We start from the raw sequence: 24,892 nt of genomic DNA, 5'->3' as shown, positions 1-24,892 counted from the left end.
CAAATAAAAAATTTTTAAAAATATAGAAAAGGGGAGAGTTGTAGAGTAATTAGGAGATAGTTATAGGCCTTAAAAGAGTTTTAAGGGTGTCAAGTGTATCATCCACCTCATCTTTTAGTTATATGATAGATACCCTTATCTATACAATCATCAAAAATGTGAGTTCTAACCTAGTTGGTCAAAGGCATTCCCGGACTTACCCACGGTCTTGAGTTCGATCTTTAGGGACGACAAACCGTAAGGTTTTTCTCTCCGAATATATGTAATGGCCCATTGTCAATATCTCGTTGTTTATGGTACGTGCAAGAGTTCACCATTATACAATGAGGTTTTTGTGATATCATCTACCGACCGAATATTCGGAAAAAAACATATAATTCTTTTAGTTACATTAATGTAAGTCTTCTACGTTATTTCAGTTTCAAAACCTAGAATTCTATATGCAATATAGTGATATATTTTGATCCATAAATGATTGATAGAATTAAAAATGATAGTTTTTAGAAAATTTATGTGAATTATCAATATCTAATTAGTTCATTATATATACAAAAATGGTAATAGTTTGATTATTATTTTTTTTCTCTAAACGACAAATATCTTTTCAACTAAATTTCACTAATTAATACTATATTAACTCATTATCAAGTATTGCATCTTGGTCTTTATATCAAGAGGTAAGAACCTCTACTAAGTGGGCTAACCCCACATTAGTTGATATTACTTTGTTTAGTAAACTTTTTTTTTTCCCTAACTTAAGTCTTTGAACTTTTAAATTTATTATAATTCATATTTACACTAATTTGAAAGCTAGAATTTATTTTGATTGTATGTTATGATTCAAATTCTTTAAATATTAAAGTATGTATATGTGTCATCACAAAAAATAAATTAGCTGTGGTGGCTCATAAAAGAAAAGAAATAATATGAAAAAGTTTATTTAAATGCTTGAAAAAAATTTCAAGTTAGAAAACTCGAAACATAGTATCGTTATTTAAACTAATTACATTTCCTGTCATCAAAGGCTATCGTTATATTTTCCAAAATTTAATAAAAAATTAGATTTTAGGTCCGTATCTAATACACGGGTCTTACGACGTTATCAATACTAGATGTTATTTTGTTATAGTTAAAATTTAATATACTATTTTGAATAATAAAAAAATTGATCTATGAGTTTTATATTAAAATATTTAAAAAAATATGTTTATCGAATTTCTTTACCTTTAAAATCTTAATTTATTTACATTAAATTCTATTTAATTTTAATTAATTAATTTTATGTTTATATAATAAAGCATACTACCTTATATATTAATTATTATTATTTATTTATTTTAATAAAATTAATGGGTAAAAGTGTAAATTTTTTGTGATGGAAAACAAAAAAGTATAAAATAGAGTCAAAATTAAAATGAAAGTCAACTTTCAGAAATTAAGAGCTATAATTGGTCGATAAGTTATTAAAGCAACTGTGATTTAATATAATAAAAGATTAAAAGGTACTTTTTTAATAAATCTAGATTAAAGTTAAAAATTGATGTTATTGGACAATCATTTTAATGGTCTTTTTTTAATAGATGGGCTTATTTTGATAAAAAAAAATATTTATTTCTAAATGGGCCAACGTGAATTGCGCCAAATTTAACAGCCCAAAACGTCAATCTTTTCAAAAAAAAATCAATTATCTTCATCATTTTCAAGATTTTTCTGAATATCCGGTCCCAAATTTCCAAATTTGGAACCCTAATTTTCTTGTAAAATTGAATTACATGAATAATTAGTATCTTTTTATTAAAATGGCAATTGCTTTTTCTCAAGGTTTTGCTTGCAGAACCCAATTATCGTTTAATCTCCCTCTCATTAATCGTTTTCATAAGGTACTAATTAAATTTCACATTTTTAATATTTTAACTTCTAATGTATATTTAAATTAATTATTTTTTTAAGCAGTTATTATCTTAATTAATTAAAATTATTGAATTTATTTATTATAGATAAGGCCAAGCTTTACTGTAGCAGCCATTGGATCATTGGTTGAATCATTAAATGCTCATAATAATAATAATGATAATGATGATCTTCATATTTCTACTGCTAAAAATGCTAAAGGTGATTGCTTTTTCTAGTTTTTATATTATGTATATAATTATCTTGAAATTTTGCGTGATATTTTTTTTTTATAATTTATTCATTCTTATGTGACTTTTGGTAGTTGGTGGGCATGATGAGTACAAACCACATGAATGGAAGAAATTGTGCTCTAAAGAACTTGGAATCAGGACTTCGAAAATTACAAACCCTGCGAAAACGGTTTTGAATGTGCTTCGAAAAAAAGGTATGTTACGTCTTCTTATGAGGTTTATACTTCAAGTTTGTGTTATTCATTTTATAACTATTAGAGGGTGATTGATATTAGTACGAATGTACGATAAAATGTTGCTCCTTTAAGTGCCTCGAAGTTAGTCAGACTTGAAATTTTAGTTTTTATATGTATCTCTATATAGGTGTAAGTTGCACTGGGTGGGTGGTCTAAAACTACAGTACTTTACGGGACATAAAGCTCATTATTCCTAATGCAGTACCTACTGATACTTATAATTTTGGCGGTTAAGTTGTTACCGTCACTCTTATATAAACATGTGTCTATCGGCTTAACTGTCCTATAATTCTTTGCGTTGTAGGATATGAGGTATACCTTGTTGGAGGTTGTGTACGGGATCTTGTGTTAAAGAGAACTCCAAAAGATTTCGACATCCTGACGACTGCAGAACTTAAAGAGGTTTTCTTTTTCAACTGATTATATGGAACAGATATTTCTTTATATCATCTTGCAATCATAAAGCCAAAAGTTTCATATGTTTAGTTCTGATGTTTAATCTGTACTATTATATTCGCTAACATGTTGGAACGCTTCCAGCATGAGTTGGAAATCAAATGAATTCCGATCTAGTGGTTAGCATTTGTAACCTCAAAATCTTCATATTCGTGGAACAACATAAATGGGCAGTCTTTGCTCTTTTCAGGTAATGAGAGCATTTCCACACTGTGAAATAGTTGGAAGACGGTTCCCTATATGCCATGTCCATGTGGATGATGCCGTTATTGAGGTTGGTACGCTACTTTCAGGTAGCAGAAAAGAATAGTGTGTGTTTTCTACTTTTCTAGAAAGATAATAACATGGTATGCATATTTAATATGGGGCAGGTCTCAAGTTTCAGCACAACTGGAAGAAAGTTCGGGAAGAAGTCAAAATCTTCTATGAGGAGACCTTCTGGTTGTAATGAATGTGATTATATTCGATGGAACAATTGTATGCAGAGGGATTTTACAATCAACGGGTACATATTTGCCCTAAAATATAAGCGTTTGAGGGAGTTTTTGGATACACATAGTATTCTTCTAATTACTATAAACAATAAATTCTATATCGGCTGCAGCAAAGATAGTTATCTAAACTCTAAAGTTGAACTATTTTTTATGTATTTATCTTTTCTTTTGACCTGATACACTTTTGATTGTTGATAATCACATACTCGCTTCCAAACGCAGATCCATACACTCCCTGGAACTGCAGTTCCTTTGATAAAAGTTATATGATTTGAAGCATATCTCTGAGTCAGATACCTTAACACATGCAGGTTGATGTTTGATCCATTTGCAAGACTTGTGTATGACTACATTGGTGGAATGGAAGACATCCAAAAGGCTAAAGTATGCATATATTATTTCAATAGAGGTTCCAAGCTAAGCTCCAACTGATGCAATAAGCATGTCAGTCACAGTGTTTGTATTTATTATGTAGGTTCGCTGCATAATCCCTGCAAACACTTCATTCGTGGAAGATTGTGGTATGCTCTGTAACTTCAAGACTCTGTTCATAGCTGGTTTATAAGTGGCAATTACTACCCGTTTATCTATCAATAGGTTGATTCATTTTTCATCCTTGTACAAGGGTAATTTTTTTATAAATGGATCAAGAAACTGCTAAAATGTATTTTATATTTATAAGACCCTCAATTATTATATTCAAGTTGGATAATTATTGGTTAATTTTAAAAATTAATAAATAAAAAACCATATATGTTTTTATAAATTTTTCAAAAGTTACAAGCTTTGGACAAAAGCCTTTTGGGTCAACCTGAATTAGATTTGACCTCACCATACCCCGCCCCATTTTGCCACCTCTAGTTAGTTCAGTGAAACATAAATGCCCAATTATGTATATAATATGTGTGATTCTCATATTTGTACCCATACAAAATATACAGCTCGGATTCTGCGTGGGATTAGAATTGCTGCTCGTTTAGGCTTTCGATTTTCAAGAGAAACTTCTCATTTTTTGAAAGAATTGTCGCATTCATTGCTACGGCTTGATAAGGTAAACCATTTTTAGTTGACATATTTTTCAGCCTTTAGGTCACATTAGCATCTTTTATGATTGGTATAGGGCCGGATACACATGGAAATGAATTATATGTTGGCATATGGATCTGCAGAGGCGTCACTAAGGCTGCTCTGGAAATTCGGGCTACTTGAGATTCTTCTACCTATCCAAGTATTCCATTTTTATTACCCCGTAAAGAGTTGCATCAATTGTTATTAGAATTTAATTATAATAGTATAATGATATATTTGCTTTATGCAGGCATCTTACCTTATTTCACATGGATTCCGCAGACGCGATAAAAGATCTAACATGCTTCTGGTTAGTTTATAAGGTCATTCATTTAAACGATATTTGGTCATTTCGACTCATTTTCTTATGAACGGGTCAATCTGGGTTACAGTTTTTCTCTAACAGGCCAAACAATAAAATATTAGTGTTGGTTAGAAAGGAAATGCTTCAAATGGGTCAGAAGTTGACAAATGTGTCATAAAACCTCTGCAATAAAAACTAAAAAAAAAGTTACTGAGATATTCTGTGACCATGTTTTTAATACACCAATTGGTTATACAAAAAGTTAAACCTTTGTCTGGTCAACCCAACTCAACCAGTCTGTATTGACCCGTACAAATATTACCTGTGTCGACATGTTACCCAACCTGCCCATTTTCCAGTGGTGGGCTAGCTACTCTATATAATATTATAATGTATGTATGGTCATGACTCGTGAAGATGGTGCCCTTGTTTTGCAGTCTTTGTTTGCTAGCTTGGATAAACTTCTAGCACCTGATCGTCCATGCCATTCTTGCCTGTGGTAAGAACCGTTTCGCCATTGAATCTCTTTGTAGGTTCAGGCCCCACAAACTCACGTATATGTTATATAATATGTATTTGTAGAATTAAAAGAGAAGAGAACTTGCAAAAGAAAAAGCTTACCTTACTTTAATAAAGGACATGGGTATATATATCCTACAATACCGAAGGTTACAACTTGCAGGTTTCAACCCACTACTCCTAATTTGTAAGCCACAAAATACTTTCTAATTTCCAAAGAATTAGTACAAATATGTGACCCAGTCCTTTTGGACCTTTTCTATCATAAATATCCGATCAAACTATTACCACTGCTTAATTATATAGAACATGCATAAAAACTACTAAATGACTTGCTAAATAACCCAATCTAAACTTACTAAACATACTCAAAATAAAATCTTAGACTCGTACCAATAAAAACAACACTTTGACTTGTTGACCCATCAAGATTATTCCAACATTCACTCCCATAATCTTGACGTCACGATCTTTCTACTCCAACGCATTCGGTCTTCCATGGCTTCGTTCTTCACTTTCTCCTGGTGCACTTATCTTCAACTTGCCAAGATTTCTTGCTAATTATGTGTGCTGAAACTTCCAAAAGTCATACCTCTTTGCTTCTAAAGAACTGATGTGAAAAAATGTTTGTTTACTCTCTCACATAAATACCATTTAAACGAGTAATTGGCTCCTGAATTAATAAACATTCATTAGGGCCTCACAAACCAGACCACAAATTCCTGTTTATTTGCTTAATGCTTATAGGTCACCCATTCGCCCAAGAAATTATGCCATCTTCTTTGCATTCCACAGCAGCTTAGTTCTCTTCCTCCGTCAAATCTACTGCTCCTTCACGTTGACTTTTCTAACTAACAGTTGAATGCCTACTCGAGGACTGTCACAGGACACACATCACATATCGTGTCAATCCCCATAGTCCTGCAATGCCGGCTTAAGGTTTTTGAAAGCCTTACACGAGAACACTTTTTGGGGCCTAGTTCATTAGCATATAAATTAAAGAAACAAAAAATAAACAAAAAAAAAAGGTAGCTCGACTTGTGTTATTGTACTACTAGTAATAAAAAGATGCAGATGTTGATACAAAAACCAATAAAGGTGTTATTGCAATGCGAACTATATAATGGTACTTAGTCCAAAGTCCAAACACTAAGTTTAGTTTATAAATTATTGAGGCCCTAGATTTTTTGGGGCCTAAAGCGATCGCCTAGTCCGTTAATACTGTTGAGCCACCTATGAGTTTACCACCACCGGCTATTGTTTCTCTTTACACAGAACCTATTTTGCGCACAACTCTTCTGTGATTCCAGCATTATTCCACCGATCAAGAAAACAAATCCACCTGCTTCTACTGTTTTCTTTCATCCGCCGATCGACATAAATCCATAGCCACTGTCGTTGACAGATCTTTTCTTTCCATTTTTTCATGTGACCTGGTTAACGTCTCCTTTTCAGGTAACTTGCCTACAACTTACTGCTGGACTCTCTAATACTTCCTTTTGAGTACTTCTAACAGCCATGGGACACCTTGCTTCTTTCTTTCTTGTGTTCGTTCTTGCTGATTTGAACTCATTCCTACTTTCTTCAAATCTCCTTGCTTCTTGCTCTTTCCTTTCTTTCTAGCAGGATCCCCTTTTTCTTGCTCTTGCTTTCTCATCGCGGCATTTTTTTCTTTCTTCTTCTTTCTTTCTGCTTTCTTCTTGCTACTTTCTTCTTTCTTACTGTCTTTCTTTCTTTCTTAAGAATTCAAACTTTGACCCTGTCTTTCTTCTTGCTGTGTTGCAGCTGTCTTTGCCCCACAGCTATGGACTGATCTATCTCTTGCCACCGACTCTCAAAATTGCTATTTTTAGTGTAGGTTAAGGCCCCACAAACTCATGTATATGTTATATAAATATGAATTTGCAGAGATAAAAGAGAAGAGAACTTGCAAAAGATAATTATTACAGGTCAAACAGGTAAAATAAATAATTATATGCGCATGGATAGGGGTGTAAACAAGCCGAGCCGAGCCGAGCCGAGCCGATACAGTGCCAGGCTCGAGCTCGACTCAACTCAAAAACTCGAAGCTTGAAACTCACTTCATACCTGCCTTCTCATCTGTTGAACTTGTTGACTTATACCTTCCCTGAACTTTCTATCTGTTGTCTTGTTGGTTGCTAATGGTTTGTGAAGGTCATAGGGGTGTCCTGTTGCCAACTTATACCTTGTCTGAACTTATACCTCCGGATCTAAGATCAGTTTGACCATTACAGGGTTGGCATTCTTGCATTTCATGAAGCATTGGTAGACCAGCCTCGTGATCCTATGGTAATAGCTGCATTTTGCATAGCCATTCATAGTGGTGGATCTTTGTCTGAAGCAGTTAATATTGCAAGAGAAATCTCACAGCCTTATGACACTAGTTTCCAAGAAATATCAGAACCTAAATTTTCGTATTCAAAAGATGAGTTAATGGACGAGGTTATAAGACTTGCAGCTTCTGTAAAAGCTGCATTGCGGAGACTGTCAGATGAGAATTTAGTTTCTCATGCCCTGATCCAATACCCACAAGCCCCACAATCTGATCTGGTGAGAAATTAATTCATGAATTATATATATGTCTTGTGAGATGATTACCTAATCAATCTAATTTTTTCCATGAGCATTTTTAGACTCTTATTATTTATAAGTAACTTGACATTCTTGGACAATGTGTTCGAGTCAACACAACCTGACCGCCAAATAGTCTAACACGAAAGAGTCGTATATGGATGGCGTTTGTCACTTCTATGGCTCTATTTCATTTTTTATTAGGCTCAAATCTGAATAGGTGGCTTTTAGTTATACGAGAATAAGTTGTGTGTTTCCTCTTTCAGGTGTTCATTTCGTGTACTCTATCAGTAAAGGTAAGCTCCATATTTGATTGTGTTAGGAAGGGCAAGAATCGGAGGTTTGTTGCAAAACGAGGAAGTGAAATCGATTTTGAATCATTGGCATTGGGTAGATTGGATGAAGTTAGGGACATTTTTGGTAGAGTTGTATTTGACACTGTATATCCTTCCAGGTTGGCTAAGCTGTGAAACATGGAAATCTATCGATTTTCTAGGATCATTTAATTGTTCATATTATGAATACATGGAAAGTTATTAAAGTAGCAGAATCAAGAAAGTGTTAAACATGTGACAAGGAACTATGTATGATTTTTTTACTCCTAAAATAGCCCAAATGTTGTGTGTTTTGCTTTTGTTCTTAATTTTTTAGCATTTGTGGATTGTGGATGATCTTGGATCGTCTTAGCTGAAGGCGATGGCGATGCCATGTAGTATATTAATCAGTTAAAAAAGAAAACATGAACTTGTATGATTTGTAAATCCAGTTGCCCAAATCCCAGAAAAGAAAACATGAAGTTTGAACAATTTCCCTTCATATATATATATCGGCCAAATCCCATCATGTCGTCACTCGGTTAAAAGAAATCACCAACTTTGAATGAGCGGTTAAATTTCATCATGTCGCCAATCAGTTAAAAGAAAACATGAACATTGATTGATTTGTAAATCGTGTTCATATATACCGGTCAAATCTCATCATGTCGTCAACCAAGAAAACATGAACTTTAAATTCGGTTCATATACATCAGCCTAATCCCATCATGTTGCCAACCACTTTAAAGAATACATAAACTTTGAATGATTTGTAAATCCTGTTAATATATATCTGGCAAATACAATCATGTTGACAACCAATTAAAAGAAAACAAGAATTTTGAATAATTTTGTAAATCACATTCATATATATCGCTAAATCTCATTATGTCATCACCAGTTAGGAGAATACATGAACTTTAAATGATTTTTAAATCCCGTATTATATATTTGTTTATTCTCGTCATGTCGCCAACGAGTTAAAAGAAAACATAAACTTTGAATAATTTATAAATCTTGTTCATACATGAACCAAATCTCATCATGTCGCCAATCAGTTAAAAGAAAACATGAACTTTGAATAATTTGTAAATTACGTACATATATTTCGACCGAATCCCATTATGTCGCCAAACAGTTAGTTAAAAGAAAACATGAACTTTAAATGATTTCTTTTCAATTAATTCTGTTATATAATACACCAACCAGAAGTACGCATAGATATATGTGAGAGAACCAAATGATACTTACGCCAATATGGTTGGTGTTCTTAGCTAGCTAAGAAAATATAGTATGGGTTGGGGGATTAGTATTTTAGAATGTAAACAACTTTACACGAATAGTTATAGTGTGTATCGAACTTTAATCACGTGTGTTATATGTAATAAACTTTCAAATCTTGTGCATTGTATGTATCCGAGTATATGTGTCAACCATATAAGCTGCCACTTGTTAAGTTTTGATTGGTTGAATACATACAATGCACAAGATTTGAAAGTTCATTACATACAATACACAAAATTAAAGTTTGATACACACTATAAGAATTCGTGTAAAGTTGTTTACATTATGGGGTACTAATCCCATGGGTTGGATACTATAACACTTTAAGCAATATAGAGGATGGGTTAATATGGTTAATAGTAGGTTGGTTGACTTGTTAATGTGATTAACTGGATATATATTAACGAAATTCTCCATGTTATATACTAAACTTCTTTTCTTATAAAAAGATTTCAGATTTGAACAATCTGAAATAACACATCATTTAAAATCAATCACATGATACATTGGTTGATCTTTGAGTTAGATTCCTACTCCTTAGATAGTCTCAACAAAAAACTTAAGTTTTAGCTTAGTTTTGTTCTAAGTTGGTACCTCATCTCATTTTTATGAATTTTTTTAAAAAAAAAATAGTGCATATAACTACAGTGTCCTCACAACCATTCATTATTAAATTTAATGCTTTGGAGAAATGATAATCGTACCACACTTTTTGATTAATCTACCACTATCGTGCATCATATATTTGTACTGTCTGCTATATTATTTGTACAGTGTGGTACACTAATAAAATTAAGTGGTACAAATATGTGCTGCCAATACTTTGCATCACTATGCTATCAACGCGGAGTCATTGGGTCTACATCCTAGTGGCATCCGAGTCTCTTGATGAAGGCTTTGGATCCTGGGAGATCAGGGTTCAAATTCGGAAGGAGCAGGGTTTACCCCAATTTAAATGTCATGCCTTCGGGCAATTTAGTTGGGGTTTTTTCACCCACGTGGTCATGATGCAGCGGTTCTGAGGTGTCCTAGCGTGAACCCAGTTAAGACAACGTATGTCGAGACCTTCACAAATTCGCCTTTCGGGAAAAAAAATCAAACGCGAATACTTTTCCCTTCGTTTATACATAGTTACTACATATGCATCATTTCGCCTCTATTCATTTACACTAACACCTTTTTCTTGTACAACCATCGATCTTTGTATTGACCAAAGACTATGAAAAACACCTTAGCAGTAGTGCAATAATCATTGCTATTGATATTATAAATAAAAATTCATCAACATTATTTGTTATTATCGTGTTGTATGAAAAGCATGATACTTAATACAAAGCATATAAAAACCACACGTCATTGTAAATAGTTTTAACCTTTTAAAATAATTTATAAGGAACAATCATTTGCCATTATATATTTTCATGAATTATACAACATACAATTCCATTTTTTTATCCTAAAAAAAGTTTACCATATAATAAACATATATCCCCTGAATTTTACATAAATCCTCTAAATTTTAGATAGAGTTAATTTCATATATATTTCTCCTAAAACATGAAATATCATATTTCCCTAAGATAGTTACCTAACATTTTCTTTAATAACAATAACAATATAATTAACGGATAACAAGATAAGAAAGGGAAAGATTTTCAAATACACAATTAAAAACACTAATTACAATATAGTGATATACAGTACTCCCCTCTCTACATCTTTATACATTCTTCATTACCGGAGATCTAGCTCTGTCTCACTCACAAACACATCTTATTCTTTCCGAATATGGACTCAAATAACCGGACTGCAAGTCCGGTTTACCCACGCAAATGGAGCTCCGAATCAAACACATATCCGGCAATGTCTCCAGGCCGTTATCACCATCACAACCGTTCATCTTCAAATTCCGGCGCCATTTCAAACATCAAACGCAATCAAAACGTTGCTGCTAAGGCTGCCGCTCAACGGCTAGCTCAAGTTATGGCTTCTCAAGCTACTGATAATGACGGCGATGACGATGATGACGACGACGACGACGATGATCTGGATTTCCGATTCGCTCCTACTTCTGTTAGAAGACCGCCGGTTAATAATTCTAGTAGAACTGGAAATGCTAATGCTAATAGGCCTTCAATTCCTGTTAGTAATAAGATATCTTCTGGATCTCCTTTGCCTACTGTAAATTTCTATCTCTCCATCTCTCTCACACATATGTATATGTAAAATGTATGTGTATCTATATGTGTATGTATAGGTATAAGTTCAAATTTACACATACAAAGGGTTATGATGTATGTATATGCATGAACAATGAAGTCGGTTTGACTAATTTAGGTTCTATTGGTGTAGATTTATCTGATGCATTTGTTGATATACATTTTTAGAATTAAAAAATGTTGTAATTGTTGCTAATCAGCTAATGTGAATATGAATTATATGTATATGTATTGGGGTAACTGCTTTAACTAATAGTTTAGAAGTATCCACAGTGTAGAAACTTGTGCCAAACATGTGCAACTGAAAATAAATGATGTGATGTTTAAGTTACAGGGCTAGTTGAACTAAAATGTACTATTATGAAGTTGTCATTGTATATGATCTTATGCTATTAGCAATGTATTAATGTTATAATGTAGGTGCTAGGTATCATGGATTTAGGTTTTCAAGTTAGATGTATACAAGCTGAACGGATTTTTTTTGTTGGTTAGCTTGCTAGAACCAGATCAGAGGAAACTCAGCCAGTCACATTGTCCGGAAGGCCATCGAAATCGAATAACATGTTGCCTTTGGTACCCCCGAGCAAAACATCTTTGAGAACTCCAATGGCTATTCCTCCAATTGATCCCCCAACAAAGCAACAAACAAACAAAAGGTATGGCTTTTGAAAACTTATTGAGTTAATCTCAGACATGGTAATCTTTTCATTATTCAAGATTACCATACTCATGTGACCTGTTTGTATTAAACATACTTTTAACTTAAATTGCAGATTCCAGTCAGAAACCGGAGAAAATAACTTGAAAAATGGAGGAGATGGGCGAGAGGCTTCTGCACTTCGTGATGAAGTAAGTAATAAGTTTTCTTGTTTCCTCAAGTCACATATGTGCACATGTCTTGAGTGTCACATGATCAGAGTTACTTAAAAATATCGTTTATCGTGCAACCAATCTTTATATTGTTAACTTCTCCTATTATGTGCAGCTTGATATGCTCCAAGAAGAGAATGAAAATACCCTTGAGAAGGTAAGTTTATAATGTACATTTTCAGTGTTTCCACAATACTGTGTTTTGCATGCCTAATTGTGATATCCTTGGTTTATATAGTCTTCATTGTTCAATCAATTGTGCAGCTCAGGTTTGCTGAAGAAAGTTGTCAAGATGCAGAGACGAGGGTTAAGGAGCTTGAAAAACAGGTCATATACATTTTATTTTCTGTTGTATGTTGTTCTCTGGAAGCTTCAGAAGCGAATAGAAGGAAAACAATAAAAAGAGCACTTTATGTCCTGACAACCATCTGCCAATAATTGTTTAGATTACATTCTGTTATGACTTTGCCTGATGGGCTTGAACTCCAACTCCAGTTCTGATCTCTTCTCTTGTGTTGTTTTCTACTTAACTAGTTATTAAAGTTAATGTTTCTGATCAATAGCCGCTGGCTTCTACTCAATGCATCACATAGTTTCTGTGATTTAGGATTTTGCTGAAAAATGCATCAAGTTTATATGTTCTTGTTAGTTGTGTGTTCCTGCCATGTTCTTCCATGATTACTCATTTATACTAAATTATCATTTAGGTGGCTTCTCTCGGTGAAGGAATATCTTTGGAAGCAAAATTGTTGAGCAGGTTATTTTTAGTCAATAAATATATTTCCTAACTACATTCATATATTCCACTGTCTACAGTCCCTGTCAGTTTCCGTTACTATCTCCAGAATCTCATTCATCCCATGATTTGTGAGTTTCCATTGTGTTGTAGGAAGGAAGCTGCATTGCGCCAAAGAGAGGTTGGTTAAATTGTTAGATGACTCTTATTTCATACGTTGTTTCTCGATTTATGTTTTGGAATAGTTGAAGTCCTCGTGCTTGCTAAGAGCCATTGGCTTCCTGCAGTTATGTATACTTTCTTCTTACTATTAATTTATGTGGAAGACATCATTATTCTCCATGACAGGCTGCACTTAAAGAGGCCAAAAAAGCTAAAGATGGAGTAAATGGAGAAGTTGTAGCACTGCGCTCCGAAGTCAAGGTGAATGTTGCCACGACCATGCTTTCCAAGTTATATGTACTATGTGCATGATATTTTTTCCGTCCCCCAAAATTCTTAGTCTCTTAGCTTCTGTTCATGGATGCTATTAAGTGCCTTGCAGACCTTTTTATTATATATTATCAATAATAATACCTAGTACCAAGTAATATAAGGTCATGCCGAAATTTAGAGATTTATATTCATAAGTTTAAAATCTACTGTATTTCTTCCTAAGAACATTATAGTTTCAAAAACTTCATAAAGTAATTATGTGTGAAACAAAATTGTCACATAAAGTTTTAGGCATTTAGGCTTTCCCATTTTCGTACCTGCCACGGATAGGCTACAAATGAAACAATGTAATTTGATTATTGCTATCCATATCATTCAGAAAGCAAAGGACGAGGCTGCAGCTGTTGTGGACCAACTTCAGGGAATTGAGTCTGAAGTTAAGGCTTTCCACTCGATGACACAAAGGATGGTTTTAACTCAGAGTGAGATGGTATGTCATCATGTAGACTGATACTCTATTTTTTTCTAGATTTTTTCTTACCATAGTTTTGATATATTGTAGGAGGAAGTAGTGCTTAAGAGGTGTTGGCTTGCTCGCTACTGGGGTTTAGCGGTGCGCCTAGGTTGAAACAACACAACTGATATATAGCAACTTTCTGTTAATTGATTTCTCTTTTTTTTAAACGTATCTGCAATTTGTTTTCTAGGTATCTGTGCTGATATTGCAGTGTCTAAGCATGAGTACTGGTCCTCTTTGGCACCTCTTCCCTTCGAAGTTGTGGTTTCTGCTGGGCAAAAGGCAAAGGAAGAAGGCTGGGAACAAGGTGAGTAATTGCTCATTAGCCTTTGTGATTTAGAGGTGGCAATTTAACCCATCACTTATGAATGGGTTGATTGGGTTATGTTTAATCTCTAACAAGTCAGCTAATAAAGTAAAGAATTGGCTATAACGAAACGATTTAATGGTTGAAGGGGTCAAACAAGTCGAGAGTGCCTAGAGTGTATGTTAATGCATAAAACCTTCTAAATAATTTTTTACAAAAAGTTCAATAATTTTTGTATTAACATATATTTTGTAATCAAATTTGGCATGCTATTTATTTCTAAAAGGAAGTGGACAAAAAGGGTTTTGGGTCCAGCCAACATGACCCGTTTCAACCGCCTCCAAATCACCTTTTTGACATGTTAGCCAACCACCCATCTTGCCACCTCTTCTGAGAAGTTTATGTGTTGAGTGGTTACATTGCACCTTTGTATTAGTCGGATCGTGAGCTCACCATGCTTTCATTTATTTCTATTATCGAACAGGCACAGACAATATGGAAAGGAGGAGTAAACTTGTACAGGACTTGAATGATCTAACAAGTGAAGGAAATATTGAGAGTATGCTTTCGGTTGAAATGGGTTTGAAAGAGCTGGCTTGCTTAAAGGTATTCTACTCTTATCATAAGAATCATTTTTACAATGGTGCTGGCTATTAGAAGTGGCCATTTTGACTCGTTTAGTTATCAACTGGTCAATTTGAATTATAAGCTATGATAAATGGATAAAACAATAAAGTTCAGCTAAGGAGAATAGTGATGAATCAAATGGGTAAAGTCAAAGAAGTGAATTATCAACCCCCTCAACCTCATCGAATTATTTGAATTATTTTTAATCCACAGAAGGATAATGCTGTTGATTTTTTATTTTTGTCATACTAACGCATTAGTTAATGATTAAAAAAAGAAAGAAATTGTTTGCGGGCCAACCAGAACATAACTTGCCCGTTTTGACTCATACTAGAACGTACCTTGCCCATTAAAACTTGTTACCCAAAACCCAATCCACTTAACCCGCCTATCCGCCACGTTAACTGGAGTTTACTTTCTTGTTTTATGTATCATGTGAAAAACCGACTGATTCCAGGTTGAAGATGGTATCGTTCTTGCATTTGCTCAATTACGTCGTATGAACTCTGCTCGACAGACTACATCAGGTAATTGCTGTGCAAGAGACTGTCATTCTTTAAAGATGAGCTTATAGTTTGTCACAGTGGGTTATATATCTTATGACTTCCTTTTCTATATTGATCTTCTAGTTTATGAATCCATTTTATCCTTTCTGTTATATGCAGATGTCAAGTCTTCAGGTGACCCAAAGTTTATGGAGGCATTTGGTAAGTAACTTTTGATTCTAATCTGTTCCAGTCTTCTAGAATGAGTGATACATGCTTGATCAAAATATGATATACTGTAGTTTGCTAAACTAAGAAATATTCATCTACCCAAGCTGGTCTGGGATGGATCTTATGTAGCATACAAGGTTAATTACAGTATTTAAACTAAAGGGGTATCAGAGATATCGTGCTCATTTTGAATTATCATTATAATTTCTAAATGTCTACATCTGATGAATGGTTTAAATCTATCAAATATCCAAATGCTAAATCAAGTTTTTTTTGGAGACCTAGAAATGTGTGACCAACATGTATATATCTTGCAGAATTGAGCCCAGAGGAATCTGAAGATGTTCTTTTTAAAGAGGTACAAGTGTACAACTGTTTGCTAGTAGCCAGCTTTGTTAATATAGTATATATGGTTAATGATCGGAGGTGGTTATTTCAACCAATGTGCTTAAAAGTGTGTTGATTCACTCTATATTTTATATATGACGGGTCAAATGGGTAAATTCAAGAGGATTTATTAGATAGGAAATAGGCTAAATGGGTTGAACGGGTAAAAATTTGCTAGGTCAAAATGCTACTTTTGAAATCCTTTCATTCAAATGAATAGATTATTATAAGAATGACATACTATTTGTAATCTTATTGAACATTTTGTCAACCTGACTCAATCCTTTTTGACCGTCACCCAGACAGCCCGACTTAACCATTTTGCCATCTCTAAAGGGATGTTCCGTACAGCACAAACCTATTATAAACCTTGTAGGTTATTGTATTGAATTGTTAATTGATAGGGATTACAAGAGACTATATTTATAGAGTAGCCTAAACTAATTCATGGAAAGTAATATAAGTAAACTAGATATATAGAAACTAGAATATGTCTAATATCCCCCCGCAAGCTAAGGCCGGGGAGCGACCTTTAGCTTGGATCTTATATCGAGGAATCGAGCAGCGGAAAGTGGCTTCGTGAAGACATCTGCAATCTGATCATATGTGGAAATAAACTGTATAGATAATTTTCTTTCTGCAACTTTTTCTCGAACAAAGTGAAAATCTACTTCAACATGCTTTGTACGTGCATGAAAAACTGGATTTGCTGAAAGATATGTTGCACTTAGATTATCACACCACAATGTGGGAATGTTCTTCATTGGAACTCGAAGTTCATGTAGAAGGGCTTGTATCCATGTAAGCTCGACAACCGTATCTGCCAAGGCTTTGTATTCAGATTCTGTTGACGACCTAGAGACAGTTTTCAGCTTCCGCGCATACCAGGATATGAGATTTGATCCAATGTATATAGCATATCCCCCTGTGGATCGACGGTCGTCAGGGCAACCGAGCCAGTCAGCATCAGAAAAGAAAAGGCACTGAGATTATTGTGATGGGCATCCGTATACGCATGTAAGCTGGTGGTCGAATTTTGTTGTATTAGTAGACCATACCTAACAGTTCCTTTTAAGTATCTAAGTATGCGTTTAACCGTAGAGTAATGGTTGACCGTGGGAGAATGCATGAACTGACAGACCTTGTTGACCGCATAAGCAATATTGGGACGAGATAAAGTCACGTATTGAAGTGCACCAACAATTTGACGGTACTTGATAGGATCATCGAAAGGAGGGCTGTCACCTAGAGAGAGATTGGCATTAGGAGCAATCGGCGTTGGCATCGGATTGGCGTTAGAAAGGTTTGCACGATCAAGAAGCTCAAGAATGTACTTTTGTTGTGATAGAATGATATCATCTCCACGTGGAGTAATCTCAACACCCAAAAAATAAGAGAGTTTGCCCATGTCTTGAATTGCAAAGTAGTGACCTAAGGAGTGAACCACGTGGTCAATCGCACTGGGGTTGTTCCCAGTTACCACAATGTCATCAACGTAGACGAGCATGTACATTATTGTGCCACCCATTGAATAAATGAATAGAGATGGATCTGTTCTTGAGCATGTGAATCCAAGATGTTGAAGAGTACTTGATAATCGTTGGAACCACGCTCGGGGGGGCCTGTTTGAGGCCATATAGAGACTTGTGTAAGCGACATACATGATCCGGTTTGTGTGGATCAACAAAGCCTTCAGGCTGTTCTAAATAAACTGTTTCTTGGAGATCACCATGTAAAAAGGCATTTTGGACATCAAGTTGTCGTAATGACCATTTTTGTGCAACAGCTAGAGAAAGAACAAGACGGATGGTGGCGGCCTTAACAACAGGGCCGAAAGTCTCCTTATAATCGATGCCGGGAAAAAAAAACCGAAAATTAGGGTTTCTGGCGGTGGCCGACAGCGGCTGACAGCGGTGGAAGTCGGCGGGAGGAAAAATTCAACTTAGGGTTTTGATCGGATTTTGACAAGGATCATGATGGTGCCAGCGGTGAGACTGAACGCACCGGAAAAGAGGGCAAATTGGCCGGATTTTATTTTTTTTTCGACGAGATGAAGAGGCGGCGCGTGGAGGCGCGTGACAGTGCCGGAGGTCTCGAAATTTTTAGGGTTTTCTCGGAATTTGATTTCTAATCTAATGGTGGTGGAGGTGTAGTTTAACTCGAAGATATAGAGGGTTAATTGCACTCGACCAGATTTAGGTTCTTTTTTTTTTTTTTTCTTGGTCGGAATTTGTAACCGGAATTGTGTCCGGACTTTATGGCTCTGATACCATATAAACCTTGTAGGTTATTGTATTGAATTGTTAATTGATAGGGATTACAAGAAACTATATTTATAGAGTAGCCTAAACTAATTCATGGAAAGTAATATAAGTAAACTAGATATATAGAAACTAGAATATGTCTAATACCTATGTTTTTTTTTTATTGTTTTTTTTATGTCTTATCATCTTACTTGATTGGTACGTCTTACAGGCATGGCTTACATACTTTTGGAGTAGAGCAAAAAGCCTTGGTATTGAGGAGGACACTGCCAAGTCACGCCTTCAATTTTGGATTAGCCGTAGTGCACATTCACCAACTTCACATGATGCTGTTGATGGTATCTTATTTATATTGTATCTTATATATTACGGAGGAATCCCTTTCCCGTAAAGGCAGCAGGAGAATGATAAAGTGGCATGTTGATTTATGTTTTGACGTTGCAGTTGAGCAAGGCTTGATGGAGCTACGAAAATTGGGTATCGAGCATCGTCTATGGGAAGCATCAAGACAAGGAAGTTAACAGTTAATGTCAGGAATGCACATCCCAGAATTGTGAACATGGCTCTTGCTGATTAGATTGGCATGCAGTCCAGAGTTCCTCGGTTGGCAGCAAGTTCTGCAGTGTTTTTATAACACTTTTTGATATGTATGTTTTATTCTTAGATCCGCAATAACCTATGGCAGTTTGGTAAATGTGCCAAATTTATATTTCGTTGATGATATGGTAAGAAGAGAAAATGTCATGTTATTCAGTTAAGTTGGTTCCACGATTAGAGGGTTGGTGTCCTGCAATTCCTGGAAGCTGTTAACATGACAAAATGAGCTGATCAGACAAGTTGGATAATGGGTCTCCTGTATAGTTGATTAGATTAGGATGGGTGACCTGAAACCTGTTTGTGCACGTTTTGTATCAATTTGTCTCAATATAATTTACCACAATTAAATTGTTTCACTAATAATTTGACTATCCAAGTAGAATGATTTATGAGGTTTTATACTTATATGCGTGGTAAATGCATTTTGGACAACTTTTCATCCATTTGCTCCATCAGGGGCAAAACGTAACTTGAATAGCCTCTTTCATTCATAGATGATTTCAAAATGTCACCTTCGCTCAAAAGGTTTCAATTTGGTTAAAGGAGGCTGTACAACGTAGGAGTCCAATATCACATTTAACTTTCTAGAAAGCTGTTACTTGGGTTAAAATCTGCAATCATGTTCATTGTGAAGTTAAACTTGTGACTTTATTATTTTGATCAAGTTGAATAAAGAATACAATAAGGGGTTAATTCTTCTCTTTTGTAGCCATTTAGGCAGTGGTCCTCTTTTTTGTTACATCGATTAGGACAGGTTATGTGAACCTTTTGAAACTACAATTGGAGGTTCAACCTCCATCTTCAGGCAGTTGAACTGCAGGGCTAATATGGGTTTAGAAAGCATTACAGCTATGCTCATTTCTCTTTTCTCCAAGGACTCCTCCAACTCAGCATTTTGTATTTCAGAGGTATGTTTCCGGTCCATCAGCCCTAAAACTTTTGCGGGCGATGTAGGTTTCACCCTGTCCAAGGCATTAACGTCAGTTGCTGTTAAAGACTAGCCAAGAGTAGTCTTACATGTAAACACAGGGTATCACATCAAAACGGTAGACATTAAACTTTTAGAGTGGGTCACTTTTAACACTGGTCAGGATGGCTTGACCCACAAATCTCCTCTCTTTTTTCCCTTTTTTTTGTATAAAATTAATACGTTATTCAAAGTGTTAAAACAATAATATCCCAAGTTAATGTAAGTCCTTGCATAAACGGTTAAAAGAGTAGCACACATTAGGAAAACTTTGGACCAACTTCCAGTCCATTTGACTCTGAGATAAAACACAAACCCAAAAGGACTCATATTTTAAGTACATACATACATCGAACAAATAGTGATATACATTTCCAAACTGCAAATAGTTTGAAGAATACAAAACCTGCAATCAATCTGGCAATAATACTTGAGAAGCTGAGGTATATGCTCTGTATGGCCACTACAATTTCATAACACCATAAAAAAACCTTTTCAGTTTCGTTAAAGCTTAAGGATGAAGGAACAACCAAAACCAAACAAGGTGACAAGTTTTACCTAAAGCTTGGAAGGGACATCTTAATCGCAGGGCCCATAGCCATCCACTTTAATGAATGCATCTCCGAAACTGTAATATCAGCATGATCCTATTACTCATACAAACAAGACTTGTTGAAGGAAGATGTTTACCACTATGGAAGCATACCAGGAGATGCAAGTCTAATATCATAGAGGCTAGTTGCCACATGACCATTGATTTCAGCTATATTCATGTTATCATGGGTACCAACATCATTGATAGTCGAGAAACCATTGCTTTTTTCCTTTGGTCTTGCTGATATGGCTTTTATACTCTGCTTAAATAAGAACTGTGTCAAACTGTGTAACACCCAAAGATCAAAGCAGCACGCAAAGCTCATCACTCCCGCATTTTGAAAGAAAAATAACTTAAGGTTATGACTAACACACACCTAGGTCCTGAAACATCTCATTCTCTCTGCCATGCAGGGTGAGTTATTAGTTACTATTCTCTTTTTATTAAATGTATACCCGGAAGTGATCCATAAAGTTTATCCATGTAGGACTTATAATAAATTTCCACTTAGACTTTCTGCCTTTTCTATTTATATATAATGAATTGTTACAAACAGAAATAATCAACTACCAACATGTAATCACATCAACACTTTTTGGTATTAATATCGCATAGATGAAAATTGAGTAGTAATTTGATAGTATTGGGACCTCACCTTTGAGAACGTGGCAACTTGACTGGGAAGCCCGAACTCCTGAAAATAGATCGTAACTAAGGTCAGAACACCAAATTCATGACACTTACAATAGCGATAAAGTTCTTTGCCTCTTCATTTTCTATTCAACATTTGTTTCCACAATCCTGAGATTGTTAAATGTCATTTACGTTAACAGTTTATCTGTTTTAATTCACAAGTCCAAAGCAGATTTGATTTTGATCCTAAAGTCTGCATACCTTTCTTCCATGCCTACACGCCTTGTCATTGTTAACATAAACCCTTGCTGCCCATCTTTAAGCAAATATGTAAATAACAAGTTAGCACAACACAAAAACAATTTAACTGAAATGGCCCTTAGGAAATGGCTATCTATAGGCTGTCATACACAAGGACTGTCTTGTGTATGCACTTAGTTTTCATTGGCTAATGGATGTTCCATATTTATGTAATTGTAATGCTTTATCGTAAGATATAAAACTTTCCGTGGTAATTTTTCCCCTTTATTAAAAATTCAAAAAATAAAAATAGTGAATAACTGAAAGATCTTTAAGCTTATATTCAGATGCCAAAACGCAAAACATAAAGAGGTAAAGAATGCAACTTTTTATTATTAGCAAAATTTGCAGGTAGATCCATCGGTCAACATCGATTCGAGTCAACACGGGCAAATATTCAGTGCTGCCCTAAAGGGTCATTGGGACCTACCCATAGACACTTCTATTAAGTAAAATGACAGTGACTTGATCAAGGATTTATAAAGTTATGATTTATGAATATTGGCACTCTACAAGTTTAGTGGGTTTAGCTCAAGTTGCTCTCGGATCAAAAGTTTGTAGTCATTCGAGTGCTTTCACCTTAGTTGGTGTTACACATTGGCCACCTGGTGTGATTCCAAGCGGCACATGAATTAGTAGTAGCTATTAGCTAACTTAACAAGTACATGAATCTTGTTATCACTTATTAGTAAAACAATCAAGTTGAATTATGCTAACGATTAAGCACAAACATAGGCCAAAGAACCTAGCTAGTGATTACACATTAGTATTAACTAACTTAACAAGTGCATGAACCTTATCACTGATTTTTAAAACAATCAAGTTGAATTATGCTAATGCTTAAGTACAACATAAGCCAAAATACTTACGCATGAGAGACTGGCGGGTTCCAGACAATTCCTGCGATCACCACAAGCTAAAAATGAAACATTGTCAGCTTAAAACAAATATCTTTCCTTTTGTAGTAAACTAGCATCAACTTGTAAATAACAAATACATTTATAAGTATATGAACAATGTGGTTAATGCATCAATCACATTAATAAAGAAATCATATAACAATCAACTTGGGAGTAATTTAATAGTTGAACAGAAGAAAGCAACCTCATCGAACATTCCAAAAGGGCTCTCATTATAGTTTGCAAGAAAGAAGCCTCCTAAAGTGTATCTATCATGCGTGTAAACATATTAGTAGCAAGATACAAAAGCCATTAGCCAAAATTAGGATATTGTATTGTAATCAAATTTTAAAAAATACCCAAAAGCTTCAACTAATCTAAACTCTTTAGGAATAATGGCCTTAGCAACTTCAGCTTTCACAAGATGAAACTGGTACAATGCACTGAAAGACACTAAATAAAATTTTGAGTTAAAAATATTAGAAAAGGAACTTAAAAAGGAGTAATTTTATAGTTATATATGACTTGCCTGCCTTTAAAAATCCAAGGAGGTTTGCCATATCCTGAACTGCATTTGGATTCCTCATCATCCATACCTCTTTTATTTAACCAGCAGTCTGAAATTCTACAAAATATAAAATGGACAAAAGTTAATGATTAACGACAACGATGCCCAATCCCGCTGAAAGCTAATGATTAATTAACTATTATATATACTTTGAGTAAAAAAATGTAATAAGTACATTTTTTTTCTTGTTACATATCTATTTACTACCATAATGTGATTATTAAGATAGAAAATCAATATTTAATGATCAATTATGGATTATGAACACTGAAACCATACAAAAATGGAAAGAAATGGACAGAAAAGAGTCACAAGAACAAAATCTAAACCAACAACTTAGTATCACCTAAAGTATGTAATCTTGATTTAGTCACCAAAATTTGGCATCAAGTTCACATATGCATAAATCCTACATTTTAAACACTCTTTCCCTAAATAAAGCTAAGTTTTGAGTGAAAACTTCATGTGCAAACACAACAAAAAAGAAGAAAGAAACAGAAAGAGAAGAAGCAAGTGCAAAAACAGATCAAATAGAACCACAAGGCTGTTTTCTAACAGACTTAGAATGATGGGCTTAGTACATATACCTAAAAAGATTGTTTCTTCAAGGTGTAACAAATAGTTAATATAGAAAACCAAAAAGTAAATCAGAGTAGAAGAGAGGAAAAGTGCAGTTTGAGTTTTGAGGATGAGGGAGTTGAGGCCAAGTAAAGGTCATTTATGTAAATTTAGGCAGTGTATGCATGTCATTCTATATAAGGTTTCAATCTGATGACGTACCCAAATATATAAGTTCTTTTTTAGTTACAACCCATGTGCTTTTGGTAAATACCAGCAACTCCTGCCCCATGAGAACAACTGAACAAGTGGTTAAGATATCCAAATGGTTTTTAACAAATTCTCAGTTTTAAATTACATTGTCAGTACACTTATTATTATTATTATTATTTTATCTCTAATCCTTCAGTTCTATAACCTCATCCATTTTAATTAAAATATACCTTTTATTCCACTTTCATCACTGAAAAACAAAATGTAAAAACCTATAAAACCGAACCTTCGACCAAATACCTTCAAATTGGACCTCGCACCAAAGTCCTGCGCAAAACGCCTCTTCACGCTGTCTTTCGCATACCTGTTGGGGACGGCACAAGAAGAGATTTGTAACATTTTACAGTTATAAAATAGATAATCAATCCATTATCATTTATCGGTTCATCAGTTTAACGGCCATTATTAGAAAGTAAATCGCATAACAATATGAATAAAAAGACTAAAAATGAAATTTGGACTCCAACCTTGAAAATGTTGCATTCAAACACTATATTTACTCTTAAAACACCATCTAATGGCTTTCTTTGTCCCACTTCCTTACCAATAAACTTGATCAAAAACTTTTTGAAAGTTTAATCACACTGAAAGGTACCAGAGTTTTTTAAAGAGGTTTGGTAGTGGTTTGTTAATCACACCAAAAGGTAACACTTTAGAAACTTTTAAATGGTCATATATAATGTATTCTTCTTCTAAGTTTTAAAATTTAAACTAATTTTTCTTTCTTAATTAAAAAAACGAGACTTTGGGAAAGAGTCCTTTTCACTTGGTAGTGGTTTGTTAGACATAGATAATTAGAATTTTAGATATTTTTTTTTAATTTAATTTTATTCTTTTAGATGAAGAATGAGGGTGAGAAAAGAACAAGATTGTGAGCATGAATTGAAATTGTGGTATATATTCAACGTTGGGATTGTCATATCCACAACCTCCTTATCCAAGCCTTCGCTTTCATAAATAAAATATACCTACTGAATAATGCATATACGAGTACTTTATTATACAAGCCATAG

General features: G+C 34.5%; 3 protein-coding genes across 7 annotated transcripts; 2 read left to right on the top strand and 1 right to left on the bottom strand.

Annotated features, from left to right (window-relative positions):
- The first annotated feature begins 1,710 nt into the window (after positions 1-1,710).
- LOC122584734 (poly(A) polymerase I) lies at positions 1,711-8,420 on the top strand. 4 transcript variants are annotated; one of them, XM_043756785.1, is made up of 14 exons: positions 1,731-1,880; positions 1,998-2,112; positions 2,216-2,338; positions 2,685-2,782; positions 3,027-3,110; positions 3,208-3,341; positions 3,642-3,714; positions 3,806-3,851; positions 4,272-4,381; positions 4,451-4,558; positions 4,649-4,708; positions 5,140-5,201; positions 7,477-7,792; positions 8,080-8,420. In XM_043756785.1, exons 1-14 carry the CDS (start codon positions 1,800-1,802, stop codon positions 8,281-8,283), a joined length of 1,614 nt encoding a protein of 537 aa, XP_043612720.1. In that variant the 5' UTR covers positions 1,731-1,799; the 3' UTR covers positions 8,284-8,420. The 4 variants fall into 4 exon arrangements, with proteins under 4 accessions (XP_043612723.1, XP_043612722.1, XP_043612720.1 ...); XM_043756788.1 differs by lacking the exons at positions 7,477-7,792; positions 8,080-8,420 and adding an exon at positions 7,007-7,470 and having other exon boundaries at positions 1,711-1,880; XM_043756787.1 differs by lacking the exon at positions 7,477-7,792 and having other exon boundaries at positions 1,712-1,880; positions 8,080-8,195.
- Positions 8,421-11,094: 2,674 nt separating this feature from the next.
- LOC122581109 (coiled-coil domain-containing protein SCD2-like) lies at positions 11,095-19,429 on the top strand. The gene is made up of 17 exons (XM_043753262.1): positions 11,095-11,592; positions 12,123-12,286; positions 12,404-12,479; positions 12,616-12,657; positions 12,765-12,827; positions 13,208-13,257; positions 13,390-13,417; positions 13,585-13,659; positions 14,051-14,161; positions 14,234-14,294; positions 14,379-14,495; positions 14,980-15,101; positions 15,580-15,649; positions 15,788-15,829; positions 16,156-16,196; positions 18,701-18,827; positions 18,934-19,429. Exons 1-17 carry the CDS (start codon positions 11,200-11,202, stop codon positions 19,008-19,010), a joined length of 1,659 nt encoding a protein of 552 aa, XP_043609197.1. The 5' UTR covers positions 11,095-11,199; the 3' UTR covers positions 19,011-19,429.
- A 286-nt stretch (positions 19,430-19,715) lies between these two features.
- LOC122581118 (protein NEOXANTHIN-DEFICIENT 1) lies at positions 19,716-23,743 on the bottom strand. 2 transcript variants are annotated; one of them, XM_043753282.1, is made up of 11 exons: positions 23,636-23,743; positions 23,010-23,105; positions 22,840-22,923; positions 22,686-22,749; positions 22,451-22,497; positions 21,543-21,597; positions 21,304-21,342; positions 20,760-20,907; positions 20,612-20,681; positions 20,460-20,516; positions 19,716-20,048 (listed from the first exon to the last, which is right to left on the bottom strand). In XM_043753282.1, exons 2-11 carry the CDS (start codon positions 23,072-23,074, stop codon positions 19,832-19,834), a joined length of 846 nt encoding a protein of 281 aa, XP_043609217.1. In that variant the 5' UTR covers positions 23,075-23,105; positions 23,636-23,743; the 3' UTR covers positions 19,716-19,831. The 2 variants fall into 2 exon arrangements, with proteins under 2 accessions (XP_043609217.1, XP_043609208.1); XM_043753273.1 differs by lacking the exon at positions 23,636-23,743 and having other exon boundaries at positions 22,840-22,933; positions 23,010-23,076.
- Between the last annotated feature and the right edge of the window lie 1,149 nt (positions 23,744-24,892).

Source organism: Erigeron canadensis, chromosome 1 (genome assembly GCF_010389155.1).
Source record: "Erigeron canadensis isolate Cc75 chromosome 1, C_canadensis_v1, whole genome shotgun sequence".
Lineage (NCBI taxonomy): Eukaryota > Viridiplantae > Streptophyta > Magnoliopsida > Asterales > Asteraceae > Erigeron > Erigeron canadensis.
Note: the sequence above shows the minus strand (reverse complement) of the source record. Positions and strands in the feature narration are given on the sequence as shown.